The 26,484-nt window shown below is 41.9% G+C and overlaps 2 protein-coding genes across 4 annotated transcripts in view; one reads left to right on the forward strand and one right to left on the reverse strand.

Annotated features, from left to right (window-relative positions):
* IFT74 (intraflagellar transport 74) overlaps positions 1–26,484 on the forward strand; it is a 50,087-nt gene that overhangs the window by 11,481 nt on the left and 12,122 nt on the right. For both annotated transcript variants that reach the window (XM_077345233.1, XM_077345234.1), the window contains exons 9-15: positions 16,139–16,277; positions 16,732–16,794; positions 17,815–17,958; positions 18,885–18,925; positions 20,815–20,894; positions 24,734–24,787; positions 25,778–25,875. In XM_077345233.1, the coding sequence (XP_077201348.1) occupies positions 16,139–16,277; positions 16,732–16,794; positions 17,815–17,958; positions 18,885–18,925; positions 20,815–20,894; positions 24,734–24,787; positions 25,778–25,875 (619 nt within the window). The remainder of the gene's footprint in view (positions 1–16,138; positions 16,278–16,731; positions 16,795–17,814; positions 17,959–18,884; positions 18,926–20,814; positions 20,895–24,733; positions 24,788–25,777; positions 25,876–26,484) is intronic.
* LRRC19 (leucine rich repeat containing 19) lies at positions 104–11,715 on the reverse strand. Of its 2 annotated transcripts, none has more exons than XM_077345235.1 (5): positions 11,580–11,715; positions 9,101–9,214; positions 7,975–8,452; positions 2,857–3,039; positions 104–881 (listed from the first exon to the last, which is right to left on the reverse strand). In XM_077345235.1, the coding sequence occupies exons 2-5, from the start codon at positions 9,170–9,172 to the stop codon at positions 574–576; spliced, it is 1,041 nt and encodes a 346-aa protein (XP_077201350.1). In that variant the 5' UTR covers positions 9,173–9,214; positions 11,580–11,715; the 3' UTR covers positions 104–573. The 2 variants fall into 2 exon arrangements, with proteins under 2 accessions (XP_077201350.1, XP_077201351.1); XM_077345236.1 differs by having other exon boundaries at positions 9,101–9,181; positions 11,580–11,651.

The raw sequence follows: 26,484 nt of genomic DNA on the forward strand, positions 1-26,484 counted from the left end.
CAGAAACTATAGCTTTGGATATGGCTACAGTGTTTGCTACTGGTACAGGATTAAAGTTTTCTTCCAGGACAAACCTAAGGAAAGCAAAAAAGCCACTCATACATTCTGTAGAATTCTTCATTTTAATTATTGGGATACAGGTCTTGTCATTTTTTTTACAAGGTCTAGCAAATGTTCGTAAATATGACATATTGCACTGAACTTGTACACATCAGCAAACCACTGAATATACCAGCAAAAAACGGGAGCTGTTTGATATCAGTAAAAATTATTTTAAATGCTTATGGATTTCTCACTGAAAGCTATTTCTTTTTGTTGCATGTTGTATTACACTTAGTGACTTATATGCCTTAATTATCACTACATGCTGTTTTTCTTCCTATTTTTAAACATATAAATCATATTTTTCTATATGCACCTTGTAGTATTTTTGTGTGATAACTATACGATTTAAAGATGCACTCTGTGACTGGATAAAAACAACAGGTTGTTATCTCTCTAGTTCATAAAAATATATTTGCCACAAGTCTCTGCTAATATTACAGCCTAAAGAAAATAGATTCAATCAAGTCTTCAGGTATCAATATACTTATCTTCAATAAATCCATCATCTTCTGGGACAAATGTATGAAACTGTTCAAATACCACTACAGAGTCATTTTCATTGGTATCTGGTCCTGATGGGAAACTGCACATATCTGTGGAGAAATTTTCTTCAAACATTCCAGGTTCATCTTCATCCAGACGGCTATGACTGTAGCTAATCAAATGACGGTACCATGCTGGGACTTTGATGGCAATAATAATCAGCATCGTAGTAGTAACAATAACTATAAGGACACCAATCAAAAATTTCCAGCTTTTGCCAAGGGGTGGAAAACCTGCATGATTAAAAATAAGGGGAGGAATATTGTTTTTAGTATTTCTCAGTACAAACTGTCTCACATTTTTCCCTTAGTTTCAGAGAACAGCTAGATTCAAGTCCAGTAGCTCATTTTGAGAATCAAAGCTCCCTTAGTCAGATAGGAGTTGGTATGAAGATCCCTCTAACCCACCTTCTGACCAGGCAATAAAGACTCAGAGGTCTTCATTCCAACTCACATCTAACAAAGGATGGTTTGTCAAACTGGTGCATGTCCAGAGGATGGTGTCCAGACAAAGATGGTGAGGGGTTTGGAGACCAAGACATATGAGGAAAGGTTGGAGAAGTTTGGTCTTTTTAGCCTGGGGAGGAGATGACTGAGAGGGGATCAGATAACCATCTTCAAGTATTTAAAAGGTTGCCATGTAGAGCAGCGGTCCCCAACCTTTTTGCGGTTGAGGACCGCCTCCGTGGGGGGGGGAGAGCCGGCAGCCCGGGTGCTGCGCACGCGCAGCAGGTGCGTGCAAACGTGCATGTTCAGAGTTGTTCTCTCCTGCCCCAGAGGAAAACACCAGAACCAATGGGATTAAATTAATTTTAAAAAAATTTAGTCTAAAAATCCAGAAGAAGTTCCTGACAGAGCGGTTTCTCAGTGGAACAGGCTTCCTCGGCAGGTGGTGGGTTTCTCCATCTTTGGAAGTTTTTAAACAGAGGCTGGTTAGCGACCTGACAGAGATGTTGATTTTGTGAAGGTTCAGTGGGATGCCAGGTTACAGTTGATGAACGATAGGGTTGTGAGTGTCCTGCATAGTGCAGTGGGTTGGACTAGATGACTCCGGAGATCCTTTCCAACTCTATGATTCTATGAACTGTTGAAAGCTTATACTAGCAAAATCCTGTTGATATCTAAGAAGCTACTGGGCTTAAATGTAGCATTTTCATATGATATCTGTTAATATTTTTGGCTTGATTTACATAAGGAAAAATCCTTTCTTCCCGCAACTAATAAAGTCTTAAAGAGTGCACTTGTAAAAACACTTTCCTAGGAGTAAGCCCCACTGAGTAGACCAGAGTTGGATTCTAAGAAGACCTATTTATTGACATTTATTGATTAATTACTGTATTTATAGACTGCCACTCTTGGCCTGGCTGGCTGGTGGCGGTTTACATAAAAGACATAAAACCAGATAAAACCCCCAGTACAATCCAATATTGGTGGCAACAATCTAACATCCCCTATGCCATCCCTCAACCCACCCAGTAATAGTTGCCATTGCCCTGGTAGATGTTCACATGAGATGTTTGGCTTAGGGGGCTACGGGCTGCAAAGGGAGGGACCTACTCTTACTACCGTGGCCTCAACCGAACGCCTGGTGGAAGAGCTCCATAAACCACTTCAAGTTGGCTTGCTGGGAATGGCAGTGAATGAATAAATAAATGACAGTGCCTATCATTGTTTTTAAAGCAGAATGTTCTGTTGTGAAATTTTAAAGCAGTTTGGCACTTGATTGGGTGCACCAGGCCAAATGAGGTGCACCAGGCCAAATGCTCCCCATGTGGGTACAGGAAGAGGTGGGGCAACCTGCCACGACTAAAACTCCAGCCTGCAGCCCAGCATGAAACCTCCAGTACGTAAACAGTCCAAGAGAAGATACTCATCTGCATCTTCCTTCACAAGTGTTTTTAGTGAGTCCTTAAGAAAGACTCCTGGTGTGGATCTTGATGAATCAGAACAGTTGAGGGTACGTAGCAGAAAGAAAGGTTTAAATAGGCGACCAATAACTTGTAGCAATGAAAAAACATTTCATTGTTTCCTGTACACTTTTTACATATTCTGAAAATTTACAAAAGCTGCACTGGGGTATATAGCAAGTTATATGCTGAAATTTAAATAGACATATATTCTAAAAGCTCTAATCCAGACCTATTCCATAGTACCAAAATCCACAGCACCAAATGCATGGCCACTGCTGTTAACCAAAACTGAAATATACCTGAATATAATAATTTTCTATCAGTATCATTATGTCCATATGCTCCAGTAACATTGCTAGAATCAATAGAAACATAAACACTGGAGATTGCTTCGGTCTCCTCTTCTCTGTTACAGTTAGATATAAGTGCTCTTTTGATGGGCTGTGTTTTTAGAGTCTCTGGAAAGGCACATGTGGTATTTTCTGCAAGTACAAACAGTTAAAAAGAGGATCACAGAGTTTAGTTAGTGCCATTATACATAATTCATCTTACCCAAATAAAAATATCCTTATTTAATTATAGGATTTTAGAAAGTTATTTTGCCTCAGCTGCCAAGAAATGTCCGAAACAAATAAAATGGCGTAACATTTTCTGATTATCAAAAATTTTAAAGGTATTGTTATATATGAACATATTCAGTTTTAAAATTACTGTGCTCAGCTCTCCTCATTTGGTGAATACTCTATAGAAAAATTAGGAAACAGATTGTTTCCTTTCCCTCCTATCCACTTACCTCCAGACATTCTGGAAGGGATTCATACAATGCTCATCTGTCATTAAAGTTTATTCAGAGAAAACTATTGTGTATATTTGTAACTAATTTCTAGGTGTGCAGCTTATGTCTTTCGTAACCCCCTTTTGGGCTTATATTAATTAAATAATAGTTCAACTTTTAAGCCAGTACACACACACACAAACCCAGGTGCAACATCAAAGGTTCACCAAGCCACAGGAGAAAAAAAATGGGACACAGCACAGAAAGATTCATTTACTTTTTGATGTAGGATATATGCAGACACCCCCTTCAAGGATCGCTGCCTTGTTGTGGCAAGGGGGCTTGCGTAGTTCTGTGAAGCTATGAGCTATACCGTGCAGGGCCACCCAAGACGGACAGGTCATAGCTGAGAGCTCTGACAAAAGGTGATCCACTGGAGAAGGAAATGGCAAACCACTCCAGTATCTTTGCCATGAAAACTCTATGGACAGTTCCAATAGGCATAACGATATGACGCTGGAAGATGAGCCCCTCAGGTCGGAAGGTGTCCAATATGCTACTGGGGATGAGCAGACGGCTAGTACGAGTAGTGCCAGAATGAATGAAGCGACTGGGCCAAAGCCGAAAGGACGCTCAGTTGTGGAAGTAACTGGTGGCGAAAAGACAGTCCGATGCTGTAAAGATTTTTATTCCATAGGAACCTGGAACGTCAGATCCATGAATCAAGGTAAGCTGGACGTGGTCAAACAAGAAATGAGAAGACTGAACATCGACATTTTAGGAATCAGTGAACTAAAATGGACAGGAATGGGTGAATTTAATTCAGATGACCATCAGGTATACTACTGTGGACAAGAATCTCGCAGAAGAAATGGAGTAGCCTTCATAATCAATAAGAGAGTAGGAAAAGCAGTCTTGGGATACAATCTCCAAAATGACAGAATGATCTCAGTTCGAATCCAAGGCAAACCATTCAACATCACAGTGATCCAGGTCTATGCCCCAACCACTGCTGCTGAAGAGGATGAAGTTGATCAGTTCTATGAAGCCCTACAACACCTTCTAGAAGCAACGCCAAAAAATGATGTACTTATCATCATGGGGGATTGGAATGCTAAAGTAGGAAGCCAAAAGATAACCGGGATAACAGGCAAGTTTGGCCTTGGAGTACAAAATGAAGCAGGGCACAGGCTGGTAGAATTTTGTCAAGAGAATACAATGGTCATAGCAAACACTCTTTTCCAACAACCCAAGAGACGACTCTACACATGGACATCACCAGACGGTCAACACAGAAATCAGATTGACTATGTGCTCTGCAGCCAAAGATGGAAAAGTTCTATCCAGTCAATAAAAACAAGACCAGGAGCTGATTGTGGTTCAGATCATGAGCTTCTTGTTGCAAAATTTAGGCTTAAATTGAAGAAAGTAGGGAAAAGCACTAGGCCACTCAGGTATGAACTAAATCATATCCCCAACGAATACACAGTAGAGGTGACAAATAGATTTAAGGAATTAGATCTGATAGACAGAGTGCCTGAAGAACTATGGATGGAGGTTCGCAACATTGTACAAGAGGTAGCAACTAAAACCATCCCAAAGAAAAAGAAATGCAAGAAATCAAAATGGCTGTCTGAGGAAGCTTTACAAATAGCTAAGGAGAGAAGGGAAGTGAAAGGCAAGGGAGAAAGAGAAAGATACACCCAATTGAATGCAGAATTCCAGAGAAAAGCTAGAAGAGATAAGAATGCCTTCTTAAATGAACAGTGCAAACAAATAGAAGAAAACAATAGAATGGGGAGGACCAGAGATCTTTTCAAGAAAATTGGAGATATGAAGAGAACGTTTCATGCAAAGATGGGTATAATAAGGGACCAAAATGGTAGGGACCTCACAGAAGCAGAAGAGATTAAACAAAGGTGGCAAAATTATACAGAAGAACTATACAAGAGTGAGCTTAACATCCCTGATGACCACAATGGGGTAGTTACTGACCTGGAGCCAGACATCCTGGAATGTGAAGTCAAATGGGCCTTAGGAACTCTGAGCAACAATAAAGCTAGTGGTGGTGACAGCATTCCAGTTGAACTATTCAAAATCTTAAAGGACGATGCAGTAAAAGTGCTACACTCAATATGCCAGCAAATTTGGAAAACTCAACAATGGCCACAGGATTGGAAAAGGTCAGTTTACATTCCAATCCCAAAGAAGGGCAATGCCAAAGAATGTTCAAACTACCGCACCATTGCACTAATTTCTCATGCTAGCAAAGTTATGCTCAAAATCCTACAAGCTAGGCTCCAGCAATATGTGGACCGAGAACTTCCAGAAGTACAGGCAGGATTTCGAAGAGGCAGAGGAACTAGAGATCAAATTGCCAACATACGCTGGATCATGGAGGAAGCTAGGGAGTACCAGAAGAATGTCTACTTCTGCTTCATTGACTATGCTAAAGCCTTTGATTGTGTGGAGCACAACAAATTGTGGCAAGTTCTTAAAGAGATGGGAATACCAGAGCATCTTATTTGTCTCTTGAGAAATTTATATGCAGGTCAAGAAGCAACAGTGAGAACTGAACATGGAATCACTAACTGGTTCAAAATTGAGAAAGGAGTTCGGCAAGGCTGTATACTGTCGCCTTGCCTATTTAACTTGTATGCAGAGCACATCATGAGAAATGCGGGATTAGAGGAGTCACAAATTGGGATCAAGATTGCAGGGAGAAATATCAACAACCTCAGATATGCAGATGATACCACTCTAATGGCAGAAAGTGAAGAGGAACTAAAGAGCCTGTTGATGCGGGTGAAGGAGGAGAGTGCAAAAGTTGGCTTGAAACTCAACATCAAGAAAACGAAGATCATGGCATCCGGCCCTCTCAATTCATGGCAAATAGATGGGGAAGAAATGGAGATAGTGACAGATTTTATTTTCCTGGGCTCCAAGATCACTGCAGATGGGGACTGTAGCAAAGAAATTAAAAGACGCTTGCTCCTGGGGAGGAAAGCTATGGCAAATCTAGACAGCATCCTAAAAAGCAGAGACATCACCCTGCCAACAAAAGTGCGTTTAGTCAAGGCTATGGTATTCCCAGTTGCAATGTATGGCTGCGAAAGTTGGACCATAAGGAAGGCCGAGCGTCAAAGAATTGAGGCTTTTGAACTCTGGTGCTGGAGAAGACTCTTGCGAGTCCCTTGGACTGCAAGGCGAACAAACCGATCAGTCCTAGAGGAGATCAACCCTGACTGCACTTTAGAAGGCCAGATCCTGAAGATGAAACTCAAATACTTTGGCCACCTCATGAGAAGGAAGGACTCCCTGGAGAAGAGCCTAATGCTGGGAGCGATTGAGGGCAAAAGAAGAAGGGGACGACAGAGAATGAGGTGGCTGGATGGAGTCACTGAAGCAGTAGGTGCAAACTTAAATGGACTCCGGGGAATGGTAGAGGACAGGAAGGCCTGGAGGATCATTGTCCATGGGGTCGCGATGGGTCGGACACGACTTCGCACATAACAACAACAACAATATGCAGACAAGGAGGACACTTTTTTTTTAAGTGCAATTTTAAATTCAGTTTGGCCGTTTTTGGAGTTTCTCCCTTATCTTGGTTGTTATCGTAGTGCCCTTTCTGTTGTTTTCTTTCTTGAAGCCCATGAGGAATACTGATTTTTGTGGGGTTGCCCCAAACTCAGAGGGTGCATATCTATTTAAGTCCTTTCTGCTGTGTGTCACTTTTTAAAAGAGATTTGAGGACAAACTGAAGCATAGTATTTGATCCTGAATTGTAAAACAACTGTCCTCTACTGGCTGTCAGAAGGCATGCAAATGGGGAAAAGAGACTGTTTAAAATCTTGAATTCCCCCCCTTCTTTTGTAGTTTGCCCCCAGGAGGCTGTATGATCTCTGTTAAGAATTACTAAACTAGATGAACTTTCTATAGAAAACCAGTCCCATCCTCCAGAACAGTGGTCCCACGGCTCTTCCTTGTCCTCCTCCCCGGCTGCTGCCTCAGGGGCTGCCCTGCCACTCTGCCACCAGCTCACCATTGGTGCGCTCCAGCGGTTACCATGGCTGGGGCTCCTCCTCAGCGTGGCACTGCTGCTAGCAGCACCCCATAGCGGGCGGCAGGAAATCAGGGGCACCGGCAGGAAAGTGAGTGGAGCAGGGGCTCAGGCGGCGGCGACGTCCCTCAGCAAAAAACTATCCCCCCCCCCCCCCGAGCCTCAGTAAAATTGTCAAGCGTTGACCAGAACCCGGTGATAAAAAGGTTGGGGGCCACTGCTCCAGAATATTGTTTATCCTGGGCAGAAAGCATACCTTCTGGTGCTATCAATTCTTTTAATATGAATCTCAGTTAAGGGGAGCATTGACGTCCTGAAGTTATCAGTTATTCTGTTTGACAGTTTAGACCTCTTTCTTTTATGGACAATAGAACACCTTTGGAACTTGATCCTTGAAAATAGATATTAATGTATGCAACTTTTGGTTTTCATGGCATCTTTTTGATATATTTAAATGAATGTAAATATTTGTAGGCTATTTGGCATGGGAAGTCTGTGCAAGCAATTCATCACAACCATCAATAGCCAGAATTTTGGAAGGAAAGAAAAATCACCAGAGCCCAACCACTCTGTTGCACTCACCTATAACTGTTAATTGTGAGTTATTCAACCATCTCTGTAAACTAAGCAGGCCGCATGAACAATTCCATGGATTTCCAAATAGTGTAATGCTGCTCAAATTAAGCGATACTTCAACTTCAAAATATCCAAGGTGGTTATTTTCTAAATTCAAGATCTTCAAGCTCTCTAGAAATCTGAATACACTTGAATCTAAATGGGCAATTTTGTTGTTCTGTAGATACAAAGTTGTTAGCTTATTTAAGCCAGCAAAGGCTGCTTGCTCAACTGTTTGGATAGAGTTATTACTGACATCTAGAATGACTAGTTTTGAAAGATTATGAAAGCTGTAGTTACATAGAACGGGAATAGCATTGTTGCTCAGGTATAGTTCTGTGATGTCAGAGTTATTGTGCAAAATTTTGATAGCATCATTCAAACTAAGATTCTTATTCCTAAGTGTAAGAACAGAAGAACTGTTCGCCGTTGCACCTATTGTGTCCTGTTAAAGAAAAAGACAAAAAGTGTTATAGATAAAAATGTATTGCCAAAAAAATGATAATGTGGATAGTAGAGGTGTATAGGTGATGGCTGTCAAGCTCCTGTGATTATTTAATGTCATGGAAATTGTTTCTAAAAATCAGTATTTTGTTATTTCCCTATAAATGGCTGCTTCCCCCCCCCACCCCAAATAAGGATCCTTTACAAAAGGTGGAAGTAGGTGGAAGTTCATTCTAATTTTTAATTCCACTCTTCCTATCAGGCACTTAGTGCAGCATATGTGGTTCTGTTCTCCATTTTATCTTCATAATAACAGCATCCATGAATTAGATTCAACCAAGTGAATTAAGAGGTTACTTAGTCCACCACCTACCCACCATGAAAGGCATGAAAGCAATATCATGGAACCCTTTCATGAAATTAAGGAAGAAGATCCATAAAAAAAGCAAATGATCAGGATCCTGTTAGAAGGCTTGCTCAGACACTGGTTTAGATCATGGTGTACAATGTACCATATCATATAGAATAGGCAGAAATCAAATTTATAAATTTTACAGTAACTTCATGTGATAATATGTGTTGGTAGGCGGCTTACAGTGAGTTTTTAGAAGAAGTAGAAAAAGTAGTCGATAAGTTTGATAAAACTTACAACAATGCTCATGAAAGTGACCAGGGGCAGAAAAAGAACAGCAGCCATTAGTGGGAGCCAAGCAAGTTCCATTTTCCAAATCTGTGAATTTAGGTTGTTAGGTGTATGTTACCACTGGAATATAAAGAAATGCTAACATTCAATATGACATTCAAGAGGAAGCTGAAACTCATGGTTTGTTCATGACAAATTGTGGCCCAAATGGTATCAGAAGCCTGGGAGCCAAACCTAGTCACTTCACTGGATTCACAAAACAGAATGGGTTGTGGGAAATATGAACTATGTTTCTTAGTCTCACCTGTTTTCCAAAGAGCTCAAGGCAGCTGACACTGTCTTGTTTCCCCTACTCATGCATCTTTACAACAATTCTATGAGAGGATTAGCATACAGAAGACAGTTTTATCAAGGCTTGTGATAATACACGCAGCTGTAATCCACCGAGGTATACACATGGAATAGTAAATGCAAGCCGGAATTTTTCTGCCAGCTCCCAACATAACTTTCCAAACTGTTGTTTACTTATTAAACTGGGAATGTTTAGAGTTTCAGGCGAGAAACTGCTGAAAAGGAAGCCACGTTCAGAACTGTAGATACGTATATCTGGCATGTGTACGTCTCTACCGGACAGTTACCTAGATTAAATTAGGTTACTAGTTTTTATTTATTTCATTTCCCCTGAATGGGATTTGAGGCGGTTTTGAGCACATAAACCTGCTAACTTTCAGATATTATAGGGGTATTAACCTAACACAGTAGCTGATCTCTTGGGAAACACTTCTTTTGTACAATATTTGGAGGAGATAACCATTTCATTATATGCATAAATCTAGCTCTCAGCCTTAATCTGGAACATAAGTTGTGCTGTGGGGAAATGAGGCATCTGGAATCCCTGCATAACTCCTGGAGCTGGGATACATTACAACCAATCTTGTATGACACACTGACTTTGCCCCCAAGAGGCTGGGGCAGGGTAGGAAGAATAGCTTCTGCCTCTTTTAGCCTGAATGCCAGCAGTCTTCCCTTGGTGAATTCAACAAGCAGATCGGGGAGGGCTTGTGACAGCACACAAGCAATCAGCTGCACCCATTGTATCTGGCCTATCCTGCACCAAGACCTGAGGAACCTGAACCTGTAATCAATAAAGCCATGGCCTGCTTCTCCCAAATACACTGTGTCTGTGCTGTCTTTTTCTCTCTCCTGCCTTCATGGGCTGATCCCCACTCCAGGCACAATTAATGGCATTTACTAGAAGCTCAGTACATTTTTGTGAAATGAAATAAAGTGAAAAGATCTTTTTGAAAGCTCTGTTAGTAATTTTTTTAATTACCTCAAGCAAAAAGAAATGAAAAAGATAACAAAATATAACACCAGTAGAGGCAAATGTACAGGTAAGGAACTATTAAAGGTTCCAGGTGATGAAAACAGGTGAAACAATATCAGCCATTAAAATTAATGGGTGGCAAATTATTTCATGCTACATGGGTAGGGGTTAAAGCTCATGTACAGATTGGTACTAATTGCTGCAGGATCAGGATTGGAGCAACAGAGGATATTGTCCATTTCCTTGTTTTAATACCATATATCAGGTGTAGTCAACCTGTGGTCCTCCAGATGTCCATGGACTACAATTCCCATGAGCGCCTGCCAGCATTTGCTGGCAGAGGCTCATAGGAATTGTAGTTCATGGACATCTGGAGGACCACAGGTTGACTACCCTTGCCATATATCATTATTCCTTAGAACAGCCTCACAGGTTCTGCATAGTGAGTCACTTACAAACAACTACGTAGCTCATATCCAAACTGTGTATTCCCAAGGCACATGCAACCTTCACTTCAGAAAAAAGTATACTGTGCTGATAATTCTGACAGGATTATCTTGATGTAGTTACACATTCTTGTAAAGATATTGTTATTTTGCAGTTTAATCTTCATTCTATCCAGCGCAAGCCTTTCAACCTTGCAAAGAAACGTATTCCCGCCCTCATGGAAATCTGATATGGCGCCACTGATCACCGTGTACTGTTACACAAGATATAAGCAGTGATGAGATCTGCATGACTTTGTTGGTAGACAACATTGGCAGGGAAGGGGGAAAGACAGCAAATTAATTGTGTAATAGATACATTGGTCATTACCAAATTCAAAACAGGTTGCGGCAAACTTGACTTGTTAAAGCTGTTGTCTGTCTCACCTGAATCTTTATATAAGAAAGTGAAGATGAATCATGGATTTCAGACATTACCTTTTCAAGTACGCATTCGTTAAAAATAATGAAAAGTACAGTATGCAGGATTCAGCTGAAAACATCTGAAAAATACAGTTTTTCTAACATTCCAAATATGGCTGCTTGCATAGTATAAATAATTCATGGCTTTTCTAAAATTCATAAAGATTTTCAAATACAGATAAATATAGTTATGAAAAAGATAGTTTATTACATGAAAATTGTTCTGCTACCGGTTTACAAAATATCTTACCTTTCCAGTTTCTCTCTAGAACATCATGGTCATGTTTGCATGTTTTCCTGTGGATGACAAGGAAAGAAGGAATGGTGCAAAATTACTTGTGCTTGGCTTCAACCTTTGTACCCAATTAGCAAGCAGGCAGTTTAAAATAATAAAAAAAAAATCTCAGGTTACTTTTAGCAAAAGATTGACTAAGTCAAGCAATTTATTTATTTATTTTATGTTCATGTAAGACTTAATAGGCCCTGTAGCCAATCAGGAAATGTGAGGATATGGTTAGGCTATATGTTCGTGATATGAAAAGAGGAAAAGTAAATCTGTTGTAAAGAGTTTTCAGTAGAAAGAATTTTATCAGCTTCAGAGTCAAGGATGTTGCTTAGGTGGGCTGCATTTACCACAGAGGTGAAAATATCAGTATGAGTGTATATCTTGTGGCGCAGAGTGGTAAGGCAGCAGAAATGTTGTCTGAAAGCTCTGCCCATGAGGTTGGGAGTTCAATCCCAGCAGCCGGCTCAAGGTCAACTCAGCCTTCCATCCTTCCGAGGTCGGTAAAATGAGTACCCAGCTTGCTGGAGGATAAATGGTAATGACTGGGGAAGGCACTGGCAAACCACCCCATATTGAGTCTGCCATGAAAACGCTGGAGGGTGTCACCCCAAGGGTCAGACATGACTTGGTGCTTGCACAGGGGATACCTTTACCTTTACCTTTTTATGAGTGTATCTGTGTGTACACAAGTTGTACACTGCTGCTGCAGACCAAATACCAGCATTCCTGGAAGAAACTTCAGCCCTTGACGCATTTCAGTCAGGCTTCTGGCCTGGACATGGGGTACAGACAGTGCTAGTCACCCTGACAGACGACTACCGACACCAGCTAGACCGGAGCGGGTCAGCACTGCTCATACTGTTAGACATGTCAGTAGTGTTTGACACAGTAGATCATGAGCTCCTAGCTCACCGCCTAGCCAATATGGGGAACGGCCCTTAAATGGCTGAATTCCTTCCTCCGGGGCTGCGGACAGAGAGTAGCGATAGGAGAGAGAGTATCTAACCGGCACCAGCTGACATGTGGAGTCCCACAAGGAGCAGTCCTCTCTCCTATCTTACTTAACATCTTTATGCACCCTCTGGCTAAGCTGGTGTGGAGGTTTGGGCTGAGTTGCCACCAATATGCAGATGACACCCAGCTCTTCCTCCTGATGGATGACCACCCTGACTCTCCCCCAGAACCTTTAGCCAGATGCCTGGAAGCAGTCACAAAATGGATCAAGCTGAGTCAATCAATCAATCAATATTTTATTCACGGTCATTCAGACCAAAACCCAAATACATGCAGTTAAAACTAAGACAATACAAAAAGCAGGAAAACTGCCAATACTATAAAAATGTTAAAAATCTGACATCATAGTCAGTATTTAAAACATACTTTAAGTTACCAGTTTATAAGGTTGGATCAGAGAGAATTTTTTGATCCATATACCGAGTACGCAATTTCATGGCGGCGGTGCAAAATTTAGCTGTGCAGAGAGTTATTTGCTTATCTTCGTCTTGAAGCAGTACCTTGATTTTCTCCTTTGTGGAAGATCTCAGGTAAGTGTTCAAAATTGGCTGGATAAAGGTGCGTCTGATAGTGTCATAAATGGGGCAGAACAGAAGCACATGTTCATCTGACTCTATCCATCCGCTGGCACAAGGACAGAGTCTCTGAGCAAGGGGTTTCTTTTGGTAACGCCCCTCCAGCACGGCAGTGGGTAGAGCTGAGCATCTTGCTTGGGCGAAGGCCCTTCTATGGGTGATAAGTTCTAGGTCTGACAGGTATGGAGCTGGAACAAGCGTGTATCGGATCCTATCTGGACACAGAAATTCTGGTGTTTTGGCTAGATCCCTTTGCCGACTGATGTCCTTGACCCTTTGTTTAATTATGGATTTAGCTTGATCTTGCTGTATGAAGGCTAGCTGTTGTTCCATAAAGCCAAGCTGTGATAATTTGCATTTCACAGTTTTTAGCCAGATTGGCTGAAAGTTGTCTCTTAAGATCAAAGCAGACAATCGCTTTGGGTCATAGGTTAGCTTCAGCCAATATAGGATCGATGACACATAGATCTTATCTTCCACACTTTGCATACCTGTTTCCAATCTCACTCTAGCATTTGATACGCACTTAGGGAGCTGGATGATCTTCCTTAGAAATACTGACTGCACCCTTTCCAGTAACATAACACTAGATGTTGGGGTTCCTGAAAAGGAGCCATAAAGCAGCTGAGAAAGTGTCTTGGCTTTGTAGAGCTCTAGGGCAGCTGGTACAAAGTATTTCCCCTTGGTTCGATAGAATTTGAGAATGTTGTTAGCTGATCTTTGGGCTTGCTCGATCAAGCTGAGTCGTTTGAAGCTCAATCCTACAAAGACGGAGGTCCTGTGGTTTGGTAGGAAGGGGCCATGGGAGGAAGCGCGTCTGCCCATCCTGGACGGTATGCAGCTCTCAGCAACGCACTCCGCCAGGAACCTGGGCGTGATCCTGGATGCTTCCCTTACAATGGAAGCCCAGGTCACAAAGGTAGCGCGGCAGGCATTCTACCACCTCTGCCAAGCCAAGTTACTAGCCAAGTTACCTGAATCCAGAGCACCTAGCCACAGTGATCCATGCAACAGTCACCTCTAGGCTGGACTTCTGTTCTACGCAGGCCTACCCTCATCCTTGATCCGGAAGCTACAACTGGTCCAAAATGCTGTGGCCAGGATTCTCACTGAGACCTCATGGAAATCCCACATCTGGCCAGTATTCCAACAGTTGAATTCTGGATTAAGCTTAAGGTTCTGGTAATCACTTTTAAGGCCATACGCGATTTGGGCCCAGTGTATTTGAGAGACCGCCTCGCTGCCTATACCCCCAAAAGAGCCTTATATGCCACTACCTCCAACAGACTGCAGATCCCTGGCCCCAGAGAAGCACGTCGGACCTCAACAAGGGCCAGAGCCTTCCTGGTCCTGGCCCCCACCTGGTGGAATGAGCTCCCTGAGGAGATCAGGGCCCTGCCCGAACTTCAAAAGGGAGCTCCTCCACCAGGCATTTGCTTGAGGCTGACCAACTCAGAACACCTGCTGGTCCCCCCAGACGCACCCCCATGTCTGAAATAATTGACCTCCCAATGTTGATGTTATCTGTTATTGTATTATTAATGATGTATTGTAATGTTTTAATGTTTTACGGCAGTGGTCCCCAACCCCCGGTCCGGGGACCGGGACCAGTCCGTGAATCAGTCATTACCGGGTCGCGGCTCCTCCTCGTCCTCCTCCCCAGCTGCTGCCTCGGGGGCTGCCCTGCTATTCTGCCGTCGGCTCACCTCTGGTGCTCTCCAGCAGCCGCCATGGCTGGGGCTCACCCTTGGCGTGGCACTGTGCAGCTGCTGCTGGCAGCACCCCCCAGTGGGCAGCGAGAAGTCAGGGGCACCAGTGGGAAAGCATGTGGAGCAGGGGTTCAGGCGATGGCGACATCCCTCGGCAAAAGACTACCCCCCCCCCCGCCGGGCCTCAGTAAAACTGTCAAGTGTTGACCGGTCCCCGGTGATAAAAAGGTTGGGGACCACTGTTTTATGGAAAGTTGTTTTGATGTTACAGCCTCTATAACATTCCATGTAAGTTATATAATGTTCAATGTAAACTGCCCAGAGCCACAGAGAATGGGCGGTATAGAAATCCAAACAAGTAAATAAATAAATAACAAGTACACAGAAAGTTCATGTTAAAAGTGACCATTTAAAACCCTTTACACATAAAATCCTGGGCATAGAGTATTTAAAAAAAAAACTTGAAATACCAGCATGTATTCGACCACAGGGAAAGTACTCTGCCTCCAGCTTAACACTAGTTAGGTTGAGGGAAGACTTTGATCAGCAGAGTGGTAGGATAGTGATGATGCTGTCGTTGAATTAACTCCAAGAAACAAACTAATTAATGTTTAGTGTTGGTCTGTGTTGGGCTCAGCTGTTCCTGAAGTCATTCTGCTTGGATCTGGTTCAGGTCAATAAAAATTTAGTAATCAGTTTGGTGGTTCACATGGTTGATTTGAAATGTTATTCCTGTTACCATGCTAATTTGCATATGTAAGAGAGTGAAATTTCAGTGTGTTGTCTTACTCTGAACATTCCAGACAGAAAGGGTTTGAAGCTGGAAGGGAATTCAGGTCTCAAGCATGCATGCTAGGTCTCCTTTCTGTTTTGCAAAATCTGCTTGCAGTACAGTAGTCTTATTATTAGTAGACCTGGTGTTACACAACATCAGTGTCAGAGTGGGGCTAACACTCTCTGCCCCTGAGAATTAATTCTGAGTAAACCTGTTTGGAATTGCCCCAAATATTTTTTGCCCCAAATAATCCATTATCCAGCAGTGGTTTTGGAGTTCGTTTATGTGTGTGTGTTTTGCATTCTTAAATTTCCATGTCATTGATTTGCTTTAACTTGTTTTAATGGTATGAAGATTTTCTTGCCACAATTAATGGGAAACCTGGAAAAAATAATAAGTATGATTGAATTTAATTTATAATTAATTTATAAAACATCTATATTCATACAGCAAAGAAAAATTAATCCAGGCTGTGGAAGATGACATCCAGCAGGAAAAAGAGGCCGCAGAAGACATCATCAAAAATATGGCTGAAGAGGAACAAGTAAAATACATGGAGATGAAAGTGGCCAATGAAAAATTCTTACAGGTGATCTTTCTTATTAAATCAAATTATTGACTTATGCCACCATTCTTTAAGAACTGATTAAACTGAAAAAAATATTTCAGGTAGTATAAACCTGATCTACCAATAAAATGGACAGTATTATAGACCCCAATCTACCAGTTTTCACTCTCTTTGATTTCAGAGGGAGAGTTTAGTAAATGATGAACTTTCCTATGGAAAACAGTACTTTTCTTTAACTGTTCCGACTGTTGCCAGTGTTGCATTTATCAGTCATTTAAAATGATTTGATGTGAATCAAAAGATCCTACGTGTGACCAGATAACTTTCAGTTGTAGAAAAAACAAGGATTGTGATTTTCTCCATCCCCATCTCAAAACCACTCCTAAGAGTTCCCTAGCCTTCTGGCTAGCCTCTGTCATCTAGCCTCTGGACGTTTTTATTAATGATACATTTTGATTTTCTTTTTCTGTCCCAGGAATTATATGCTCTGCAGCAAGAACTGGATGCAGTGAACAGCAAAGAACAAGACCTGGAAGCTGTAAGTATGAATATATGAAGCTGCCCAACTCTGACAACTGGTTCATCTAACTCAGCGGTTCGCAAGCACTCTGAGTTGGCGACCCCCAACTGCAGCAGCGGCATACGCATGGGTAGTGTGTGCATGTGAGCATACGCACGCTTAGGCGCACAACGGTCAGGTGGCATGGAGGCGGCCATTGCCAAGGCTCCTCCGCCTGCCGCCACCTGCCACTGCTTGCAGCCGCCACCACTGCTGCCACGGCGGCAACCAACCTAGACCCCCCCAGAAGGGGCCAGGTGACCCCAAATGGGGTCCCGACCCATAGGTTGAGAACCACTGATCTAACTAAATGTTGCCTACAATGGCAAATAGCAGTTCTCCAGACTATAAGCAAATAGGACCATTTTGCTGAGTTCAGACATAATGTGGAAACCTTAGTTTAATATAAAAAATAAAACAGAATTTGTCTCACGTTCTGTTTTGCCTCAGCCTGCACTAGTTACATTGCCTCCACTCTATTCCTTTTAGTTTAGGACTTTGTTAATCACTTGTTATTTGTTATTTGTTTGTTAATTATTGTGTCTGGCAGGCTAGCTGTGTTCCAGATCTGCCTTCCCAGCACTGTTTCCCCAGGCCACCATGTTTCCTTACAGTACTGTGTGTGACAGCTAGGATCTTTGAGGAAATCAGAGAAGGGTGCAGTAACAGTGGTAACAAACTGGAATGGGAAAGCAGGGTCAGTGAGAGTAGTTCACTAGGCCTTATATGTCAAAGAAGAGGAGCTTAGTACTTTTGATTATGTGTATTTTCCCTGCTCCAGTCCCCCAGCACTGGCTCTCTAGCGCCTCTTCTTGACCATCGGGACTTGTTCATGTATGTTTTCCCTTAATCAGCAATAAATAGTAATTGAACAATCAGTGAGGTCCTGTGCAACAGGTTCATATCAGTCGCTTGAAATGACTGCATGTATTGCTTAGATGCCAAACTCATGTGCTGTTTTGTGAAACTGCATTTGTCAATATCTGTTTCTTCCTGCAGGAAATAGCACACTCCCAGGTTAAGCAGGAGGCACTGCAGCTGTATGAAAAGCTTCATCGTCTTGAAGAACATCGGGATCAAATGATTGCTGAGGACAAAAGCATGGGATCCCCCCAGGAGGAGAGAGAGCGATTACTCAAACAGGTGGAGAAACCACTGCTATGTTTCATAGATTTCCATGCAGGCTTATACAGTGTGGTTAATAAATGAAAATAGAGGCCCATATCCTTGGCTCAATACAAAGCAGAGCAAAAGGAGTGACATTCCTGTCTGAGATCCTAACTTATGTAAACTTGGTGGCCCCACTTCTCTTCCTGGTTATGTTTTTAATGCCAGTGGTTGGTGTCATAGCGCAAGGCAGCACATGAAGACGGAGAGAGAGGAGGGTGGGCGGTTTGCATTTTTAAAGCACAAATTTTAAACGTCGGATTAAGGATTTATTTACAATTTATTTACAAGGATTTAAAACAATTCTATCCCGACCTCTCTTCTCAGAGTCAAAGCAGATGTGCTTTAATCTAGTTGTTTGAGTGTTTCTGAAGCAGAGACTTCAGAATGGTACCCTCCTGTTGGGAAGCCAGAAGAGCAGACTTTGTGGGGAAAAGCAAGGGGGGGAGGGAGAATAAGTATAGAGTAGGAGGAGCTATTCTAGCCCAGGTGCCTGCCTCTGTAGTTGCTGGGGTGCCAGCAAATAGACTGCAAGTGAGAGGTCGGAACCAGACTTGGGTGGACACCTGGGGAGTAGGCTCAGCCCCAGCAGTATTGCCACTCTTTCAAGGGCTTGCCTTGGCACCCCAGGCAAAGAACTGCCTCTGAGTGCCAACAGAATACTGGTGCAAAATTTCCTGGGCCAGCTTGACTGGAGAGGTGAATATAGAGACAGGGAAGATCGGATGACTAAGGAGGCAGAGAGAAGGAAGGCCAATCAGGTTGGCAGAGAGAAAGAAGAACAGGTGGGCAAATGACAGGAGCAGCAGGAAGGATTGTTGGTTTACTTAGTAAGTTTGTGTTAGCTAGCACTCTTTTAAAACCCATTTTATCTAACAAACTGCGGATTCTCTTTTTTTAAGGTTAAAGAAGACAACCAAGAAATAGCAAGCATGGAGAGACAGTGAGTATTTCTCCATGTTGTATCCTTAGGCCAGCGGTTCTCAACCACTCCGATGCCATGACCCCAACTGTGGCGGCATGCGCAGGCACGCACAGGTGCACAACAGTTGGGCAGCGTGGAGGCGGCCATTGCAATGGCTCTGCTGCCGCTGGCCGTCTGCCACCGCCGCTGCCTGCCGCTACCCGCCTCCCCTGCTCCATTGCTGCCCCCAGCCGCTGCCACAGCAACCAACCTGGGAACCCCGAAGACGGGGCCAGGCAACCCCAAATGGGGTCGCAACCCCTAGGTTGAGAACCACTGCCTTAGACCCTTGCCCTGCAAATTTATGTAAATCTGAAAGCAGCTTCATAACCTCTCTACGCAAGCTGCAGAAACATGTGCGCAATAACACAAGTGAAGAAGACTTGGTTTTTATGCCTCGCTTTTCACTACCTAAAGGAGTCTCAAAGCGGCTTACCCTTCCTCTCCCCACAACAGACACCTTGTGAGGTAGGTAGATTTGAGAGGATTGTGATTTGTCCAAGGTCACCCAGCTGGCTGCATGTGGAAGAGTGGGGAACTGAACCTGGCTCGCCAGTCTAGAAGCTGCGGCTTTTAACATCTACATCATGCAACTTACAAATTGCAATATAAGTTAAAGCCTTTATACAGCACAATAGCTTTTAGACAAAATATCAGACATACTGCCAAAATATTAATATTAAAATAGCACCATGTATAATATTTATGTTTTATTAAAAATACAAATAAAATTTAGACAAGGCCCTAAAGAGCTACAAAAGTGAGCAGTGGGAGCCTCAAGGACAGAGGGGTGTGAAGCCTTACTAAAAACATTTGCTCAGTTTTTTAATGCCATTGAGATGTCTTTAATGATAGCAAAAGGAAGGTTCCTGTAATTCCCTGATTTAATAGATGACAGTCATGAGAGCAAATTGGGGAAATAGCAACAAGGAATAATCAGGGAAATTCTTACAGTAGCATAGAACTTGCAGACAAAAAAAATGTTCTGTGTTTTTTAGCAACTGAAGCCCACAAGGGCAAATCCTCAGGACACCAGAGAATCTGCCAGATATCTAATCACTAATATGTGTTGATAGTTAGCATTAAGAAGTAGAGCTGTTATTTTGGAATGTCTGCGCAAACATTTTAAGTTTAAGGCCAGACTGGCCAGGTATTCTGGGCTTTTTCTTGGGGGGGGGGGGAATGCATCATCTGGGTATGGAATTGGGGTCACTGTGGTAGGCAGGTAGTTGTGAATTTCCCGCATTCTGCAGTGGGTTGGAATAGATGATCCTGGAGGTCCTTCCAACCTTGTGATTCTGTGAAGTTTATGGTATCTTCAATGCAATTGGCACTGGTTTCTCTGACTTGAAGTGTTATTAAAATGCCAATAACCAAAGTATTATCAAAGTTATCAATAAACTTTGGCTTTCCCCACAGCTTGGTCAGGCCTGCAGAGCCCCTGTTTGACAATTCATCTCATTCCAGGGGAGGGAGGGATCTTAGGAAAGGAAATCAGAGCAGCTGCCCTCATTGCAGTGTGAGAAGTTAGTGAAGACTATGGAGGAGACATTTTTCCCATGTCTCATTTTATTTTGTGTGTACCACCTGGGCTACATTGATTTAATGCCATGCCTGTTTTCCCCTGATCCTAGCACACGTCAGCCCCTTTACTGTTATTTGATTGAAACAATCAAGCATTCTTCTATTGTAAGGCAATTCAGGAACCAGCAGGGGGACCCATATACAGTTAAAGCCCTGTGCAAAATTCATTAGGTATGGAATGTGCCAAGATCGTTTCATTCATTAAAGCATATATCTTTGATATTTCCCTCAAGCAAAAGCTGTATGTATTTTGTTTTCTTCATCAAGGTTTTGCATTGTTTTAGGCTGACAGATATCAAAGAAAAGATCAACCATCTTAATGAAGGAATACGGCAGCTTGACATGGATCTAGAGGAGCATCAAGGTAAATGAAACAGGGTTTGGCAAAACTTCAGCATGGAATAGAGCTATCTCATTAGAAATAGGTTACTGCTTTCTCCATCAGGATCACTCTGGACTGAGAATAGAAAATACGGAAGTGCAGATACACAAATGCAGGCGCACACAAATAAACTGCTGGTAACAGGAAGGTTTCTTCTTGTGTCGTCTGATCTCCATATGTGAGTTAATAGTGGATGAAGATAAATTATAGGCTTTCATTCTAGATGCTACAGAGGACAGTAGTACTTTCTACCCTAACTGGGCAATTCTTTACACAGAGCCCTTCATGATGGAAGTGCAGATTCTGTAATAATAGATTATGCCAACTGAAAAAAATATATCAGTGGAACAAAAATAGGTGCCAGCATTGTTCTGCAAACATTTTAATAAAAACTATCATATAAAGTGCAGTTTCTAAATGGGCTCCATTATGTCATGTTTTTACTTCAATGAGAACTTGGAGAAACAGGGGGGAAAATCTTCAGATTTAGTTTCTTTCCTCACACAACGGTTTAACACAGTGCTCCTCAATACATGGGTCAGCCCAGGTGGATCATGAATCGCCACTTGTTGGGATGCAAGAAAATATAGAACTGTCATTTTTAATGCATTTTGGAAAGACCTGCTGTTAGCCTGTTTGTACAGAGCACCTTTTGCTCAAGTTTAGCCAATGCCCCTCTATATTACAGCTCCTGTTCTACGTGACTTTCATCCATGCGGGTCCCATGATAATCAGTATAGACTTTGTGGTAGTCATGGCATAGCTGGTAGGATCCAGTCCATTGTTTTCTTCCCTGACTTTCTTGGTCTGCTGCCTACAGTCTTGGCACTGGGGATGTCATAACTCTGGTTGCTTCTTTCACAGAAGTTCATTATACCTATGATATCACATCTTTGCAGCTCTGATAATCCTAGACATTTGGGAGGGCTGAGCCAGTATGATATAGTGATTAAGAGTGGCAGCCTCTTATCTGGAGAACCGGGTTTGATTCCCCACTCCTCCACATATAGCCAGCTGGGTGACCGTGTTTAACGTGGTGGACCATGAGCTTCTTGCTCAATGCCTTGTCGACGCAGGAATCTGAGGGTCACCTTCAGTGGGTCACCTCCTTTCTCTGAGGTCAAAGTCAGAGTGTCGTGATCAGGGAGGATCAATTGCATTACTGCCAAGTTCCTTGCAGGGTTTGGCAAGGTGCAATTCTCTGCTTGACATCATTTAACTGTATGCATCCTCCTTCCCATGCTACTTTACAGCTTCAGGCTTGGGTGTCACCAGTATGTGGATGACACCCAGATCTATCTGCTGAAGAACAATCAGCCAGATACCCTTTCGACCGCATTGGTCCAGTGCTTGGAGGTAGTGATGGAGTGGCTTGAAGCAAGCCATCTCAAACTGAACCCTTCAAAGTCAGAGGTCCTGTGGCTGGGAAGGAAGGGTCATGTAATGGGTGCCTCCATTTTCAAACAACGGTCAGCAATTTACTATTCTGTTTGTATAATTTTCTTTCAATTTTTGCTTTTGCAATATATTCTTCTGTTATTTGGATGACTACAGATGGTAAGAAATTAATTGTTGTACTATTTATAGCTTAGCAATAAGCTGCTTTCATATTAGTCCTACCTGTTTCTTTGTCTTCGGTAGAGCTTCTGTTTGTGATAAGAATGTTAATTATCTTTATTTCAGTAATCAAATAAAAGGATCTGTACCTTATGCTTCTGAAACCATGCTGACTTGAGTAACACAAATTTGTAGTAAATCTGTATGGTACTAAGAGGTTTTGTCACACACTTTTTTTGGGGGGGGGGTAGCTGTTTGCTGAATGTGTTCAAAAGCTACTATCTAGCTGTTTGGTTGCAGCCAAGAATGCCGTTCTTCCATAATTGTTTGAAACCTATCTTCCTTTTTGATAAATCAGAACTACTGTCCAGTCATTCAGTGGAAAGTGCTATGTGTGCCAATATGGACATTTCTGTGAATTTTCTGTCCTGTGTGAATATTTTTAGAAACATATCTGACCTACATCCTTTATAGTACCATTTTTAAAGGTTTATAGTATGAGCTTTCTTGTGTGTACAAATGGAACAGCACTAAGAATGGAAGCCAATATCCAAAGGACTGTACAATTAGTTACATGCACCTGGTAGGGCTTTGAGCTCTTATTCTCAAGGGGCGATCCCTCCTGCCAACAGTTCTTTTTGAAATAGACGAGCAATAAAAGGGAAATGTATTCACTGGCAAATAGAGTGTACACTGTTCTGTATACTGAAACTTTGGAATAGGCTGCTGCTAAATTTTGATTTCCTTGAAAATGCTCTCAGAGAGCCCAGGCTGGGGGAAGGCCATTACATTCCCATATTTCATGGCAATATGCCAAGGGAATCTATGCATCATATAGTTGGCTGGATTTTTCAGTCTCAGCACAGTAAAGATTTCCTGTATCATGAAAGGGAGAGTAGCAAGGAACAGGATTACAACTGCAAGGAAGCTCAAGGAAAATGACGGTCTCTTGAGGCCAGTGCACGTGTTTAGGTTTTGTGCATGCCAAATAGAAAGGAAAACAGAGGGGATGTCGATATAATACCGAGGGGAAAGGGGTGGGTGAGATCCTTGACAGTGATGTATCTATATTTAGCTTAGCCTTTTTTCTGCTTAAGATGATCAGGTATGCGCTGAACTTTTTGATTAATGTTTTTCTGAAGATTGATGTTTCATTCCCTAGTACCAGCATGATGAGTAACAACATAAATAGGTAGTACAATATTAAAATGCGCATAGGGTATGCTGCAAAATATTCCTTTATCTTGCTTAAATAAATGTTGTTGTTTTTTTTAATCTTAGCCTCTCATTGAGAGGATGTCCAGCTCCCAGTTGTTTAACATCTACCGAAACACGCTGGGGAACAAAGGGCACAGATGTTCAGTGGGCCTGAACGCAAATGATGTATGTTCCCAAGGCCTTTATCAGAAGGCCATTGCCTTTAAGGACCTTGCAAATTTCTCATCCTAAAAATATTTCCTGCGTGCCTTCCCTTGTATTTCAATTACGTACTATGATCTGTGTGAGTGGAGATCAGCTCACTGTCCCTGATGTGTCTAGCTGGCCTCAAAGGCATGAGCAAAGCACATGTTCAGTGGAAGAAAACATCTGAAGTGGCCAGTCACCTAAGAATTATGGATGCCATTTACTTGATCCCATGGATGAACTTCAGCAGGGTCATCAGACTGTGGAGATAATATTCTGTTTTCCTTTGGGAAATCCAGTATGAGAATTCCCCTAAATAGTAAACCTCAGTATCCCTCAGCCTAGCCTGCTTCACAGGGTGGTTGTTAAGCATGTCAAGGGCTTTAAAGTGTTATAAATTAATAACAAGAACATCTGCTCCCAGCATTTAAAAACTTCTGCCAGCAGATGTAATTTGCAATTTTGTAAAAAGAAAAAAACTAGCATTTATTTGACTGTAAATATTTATGGATTGTTTGGTATTTGCATATAACACCCACCCACATGTTGTTTTATATTTGAGTTAGAAAATAAAATATTTATTAGTAATAATTTTTGATATGCCTTTGCATGTGTGAAGAAAATATTATGTTGACTGAACATGGTTATATATTTGATTTTTGGAAGTCTTGAATTACTGCTAAATCATCAGAAGATGGGCATAATTTTAACTGAAATCAGCGGGGTGAAATGCTTTTCCTGATTCTGTGGAGTTAAAACCACATAATAGATACCTTCAACATTTTGTAAAGCATTTGGATTTGTTCCTCGGAATTAATATTTAAAATTAGTTGTTTCATTTTAAATGATCATTTCTTTAGGGGAGAAAAATTTGAAATACAAGGAGCTGAAGAAGAGGGAGGAAAGCATGGATAGTAAGTAGTCTCGTATACATTTATTTGCACTGTCAAAATGTGGACACCTTCAACCAAAGGTGTGGTAACAGCTTTCAGTCATCTGGCATGAGCCTTTCTGGACAATTTCCCTTTGATTTTCAGCCTTCTATTCCAGCCTCTTGGGCCACTTTGGAAGAACTCAAGGGCAGCAGCTACTGGAGATCTACTGATTGAGGAGCTTCCTTATTCATGTAGAAACTCTGATAGGTTTATGGTACTCGCACATAAGCATGGGCCAGAGCCCTTGTCTTAATGTCAGGACAGTTCTTGGGATCAATTCTCATTGTGCTCCATACCAGCTAGCATCCATACCAAACTGCTGGGAAGATTTATTTTTGTGAATATTCTGTAGAAGTATCCACAGAGTTTTGAACATAGTATGCAGCACCTTGTCATTTCCAGAATATGACAAATGAAATACGTATTTGTGTTTTAACTAAGAATTTTAAAAAGAAAGGGAACAGAGTTTAAACCATACATATTTTAAGGGTACACTCTAAAGCAGGGGTAGTCAACCTGTGGTCCTCCAGATGTTCATGGACTACAATTCCCAGGAGCCCCTTCCAGCAAACGCTGGCAAGAGCTCATGGGAATTGTAGTCCATGGACATCTGGAGGACCACAGGTTGACTACCCCTGCTCTAAAGCACTGTGCAAACGAATGTTTGGTTTATAGAAGAATGCACCTATTAGATGCTCTGTAGCTGAACTGCTGAACACAAATATTAAACAGCAATTAAAAAGCAGCGGAAACGAGATCTCTTTCCAGAATTTCATGCAAATGAAATGTCATCATAAAGCCATTTGCCATTCTGTTTTAAAGTGTTCTGAATTACTTCATTGTATTGATGTCTTTTAAAAGGTTTGCTTTTAAATAGAGATTGCTTACTGCTGTTAACAACATTTCAGGGCTTATTGCTTGTTCCTTTCATAAGCGACAGATTCCCTTATCTTGTTTTTCAATCTCTAGGCTTTCTAGAGTCTTTTGAAGACACGAGGAGCCAGGAACTGGAACGGAAAGCACAGATAGAGGCCAATATTGTGGCATTGCTAGAGCATTCCAGCAGGGTAGGCGGTTTTGGCTCTGGCCCTAAGCATATTTGCTGAAAATTGTTGCTTCGAGTGCACTGACCTCACTGCTGAATGAAAGTGCTTGATATCAAAAATGGAAAGTAACAAATGGGTTCACAAATGGGTAAGAAGTCAAGAAACAAATACCCACTATGAAAATATTTCAGTGTTTTTATAGGATTGCGTAAGGTTACACGTGGTTCCCCCAGTGTTAGCCAGCTAATATCAAAACAGAATGCCGCGTACCAGATCACAAAAAACTGAGTGGCTTGCTCCTCTTACAAGCTTAGGAAGATATAATAAGAATCTCTGAAGAACTACCACAAAACAGACTCGAAGATGCTCATTAGCCAAGACCATTTACATGGCCAGGACCCTCCTACATTTCTGTTATTGTATTGCTGTGACTTCTGTGATAATTTGTCTGTATGAACCACATGAAATCTTATACAATCATATAAAAACATAGCAATATTTTTCACAGCAGATATTTATTTCTGGGATTAAGAATGTGCATCCTATTTTTCACTAAAACGTTAATTATCATTAATCGATACGTTTTTTAAAATACTCATCAGGTTCAATTATTTGTACATTTGGTTATGA

Source organism: Paroedura picta, chromosome 7 (genome assembly GCF_049243985.1).
Source record: "Paroedura picta isolate Pp20150507F chromosome 7, Ppicta_v3.0, whole genome shotgun sequence".
Taxonomy (NCBI): Eukaryota; Metazoa; Chordata; class Lepidosauria; order Squamata; family Gekkonidae; genus Paroedura; species Paroedura picta.

What these genes read in the sequence shown, in the direction of transcription:
- LRRC19 (XM_077345235.1), bottom strand. Translation starts at nt 9,172, where the DNA reads ATGGAACTTGCTTGGCTCCCACTAATGGCTGCTGTTCTTTTTCTGCCC. An exon ending in TCACTTTCATGAGCATTGTT is followed by an intron (nt 8,453 to 9,100) that starts GTAAGTTTTATC and finishes TTTCTTTAACAG; the next exon opens with GACACAATAGGTGCAACGGC. An exon ending in TAGAAAATTATTATATTCAG is followed by an intron (nt 882 to 2,856) that starts GTATATTTCAGT and finishes TTAATCATGCAG; the next exon opens with GTTTTCCACCCCTTGGCAAA.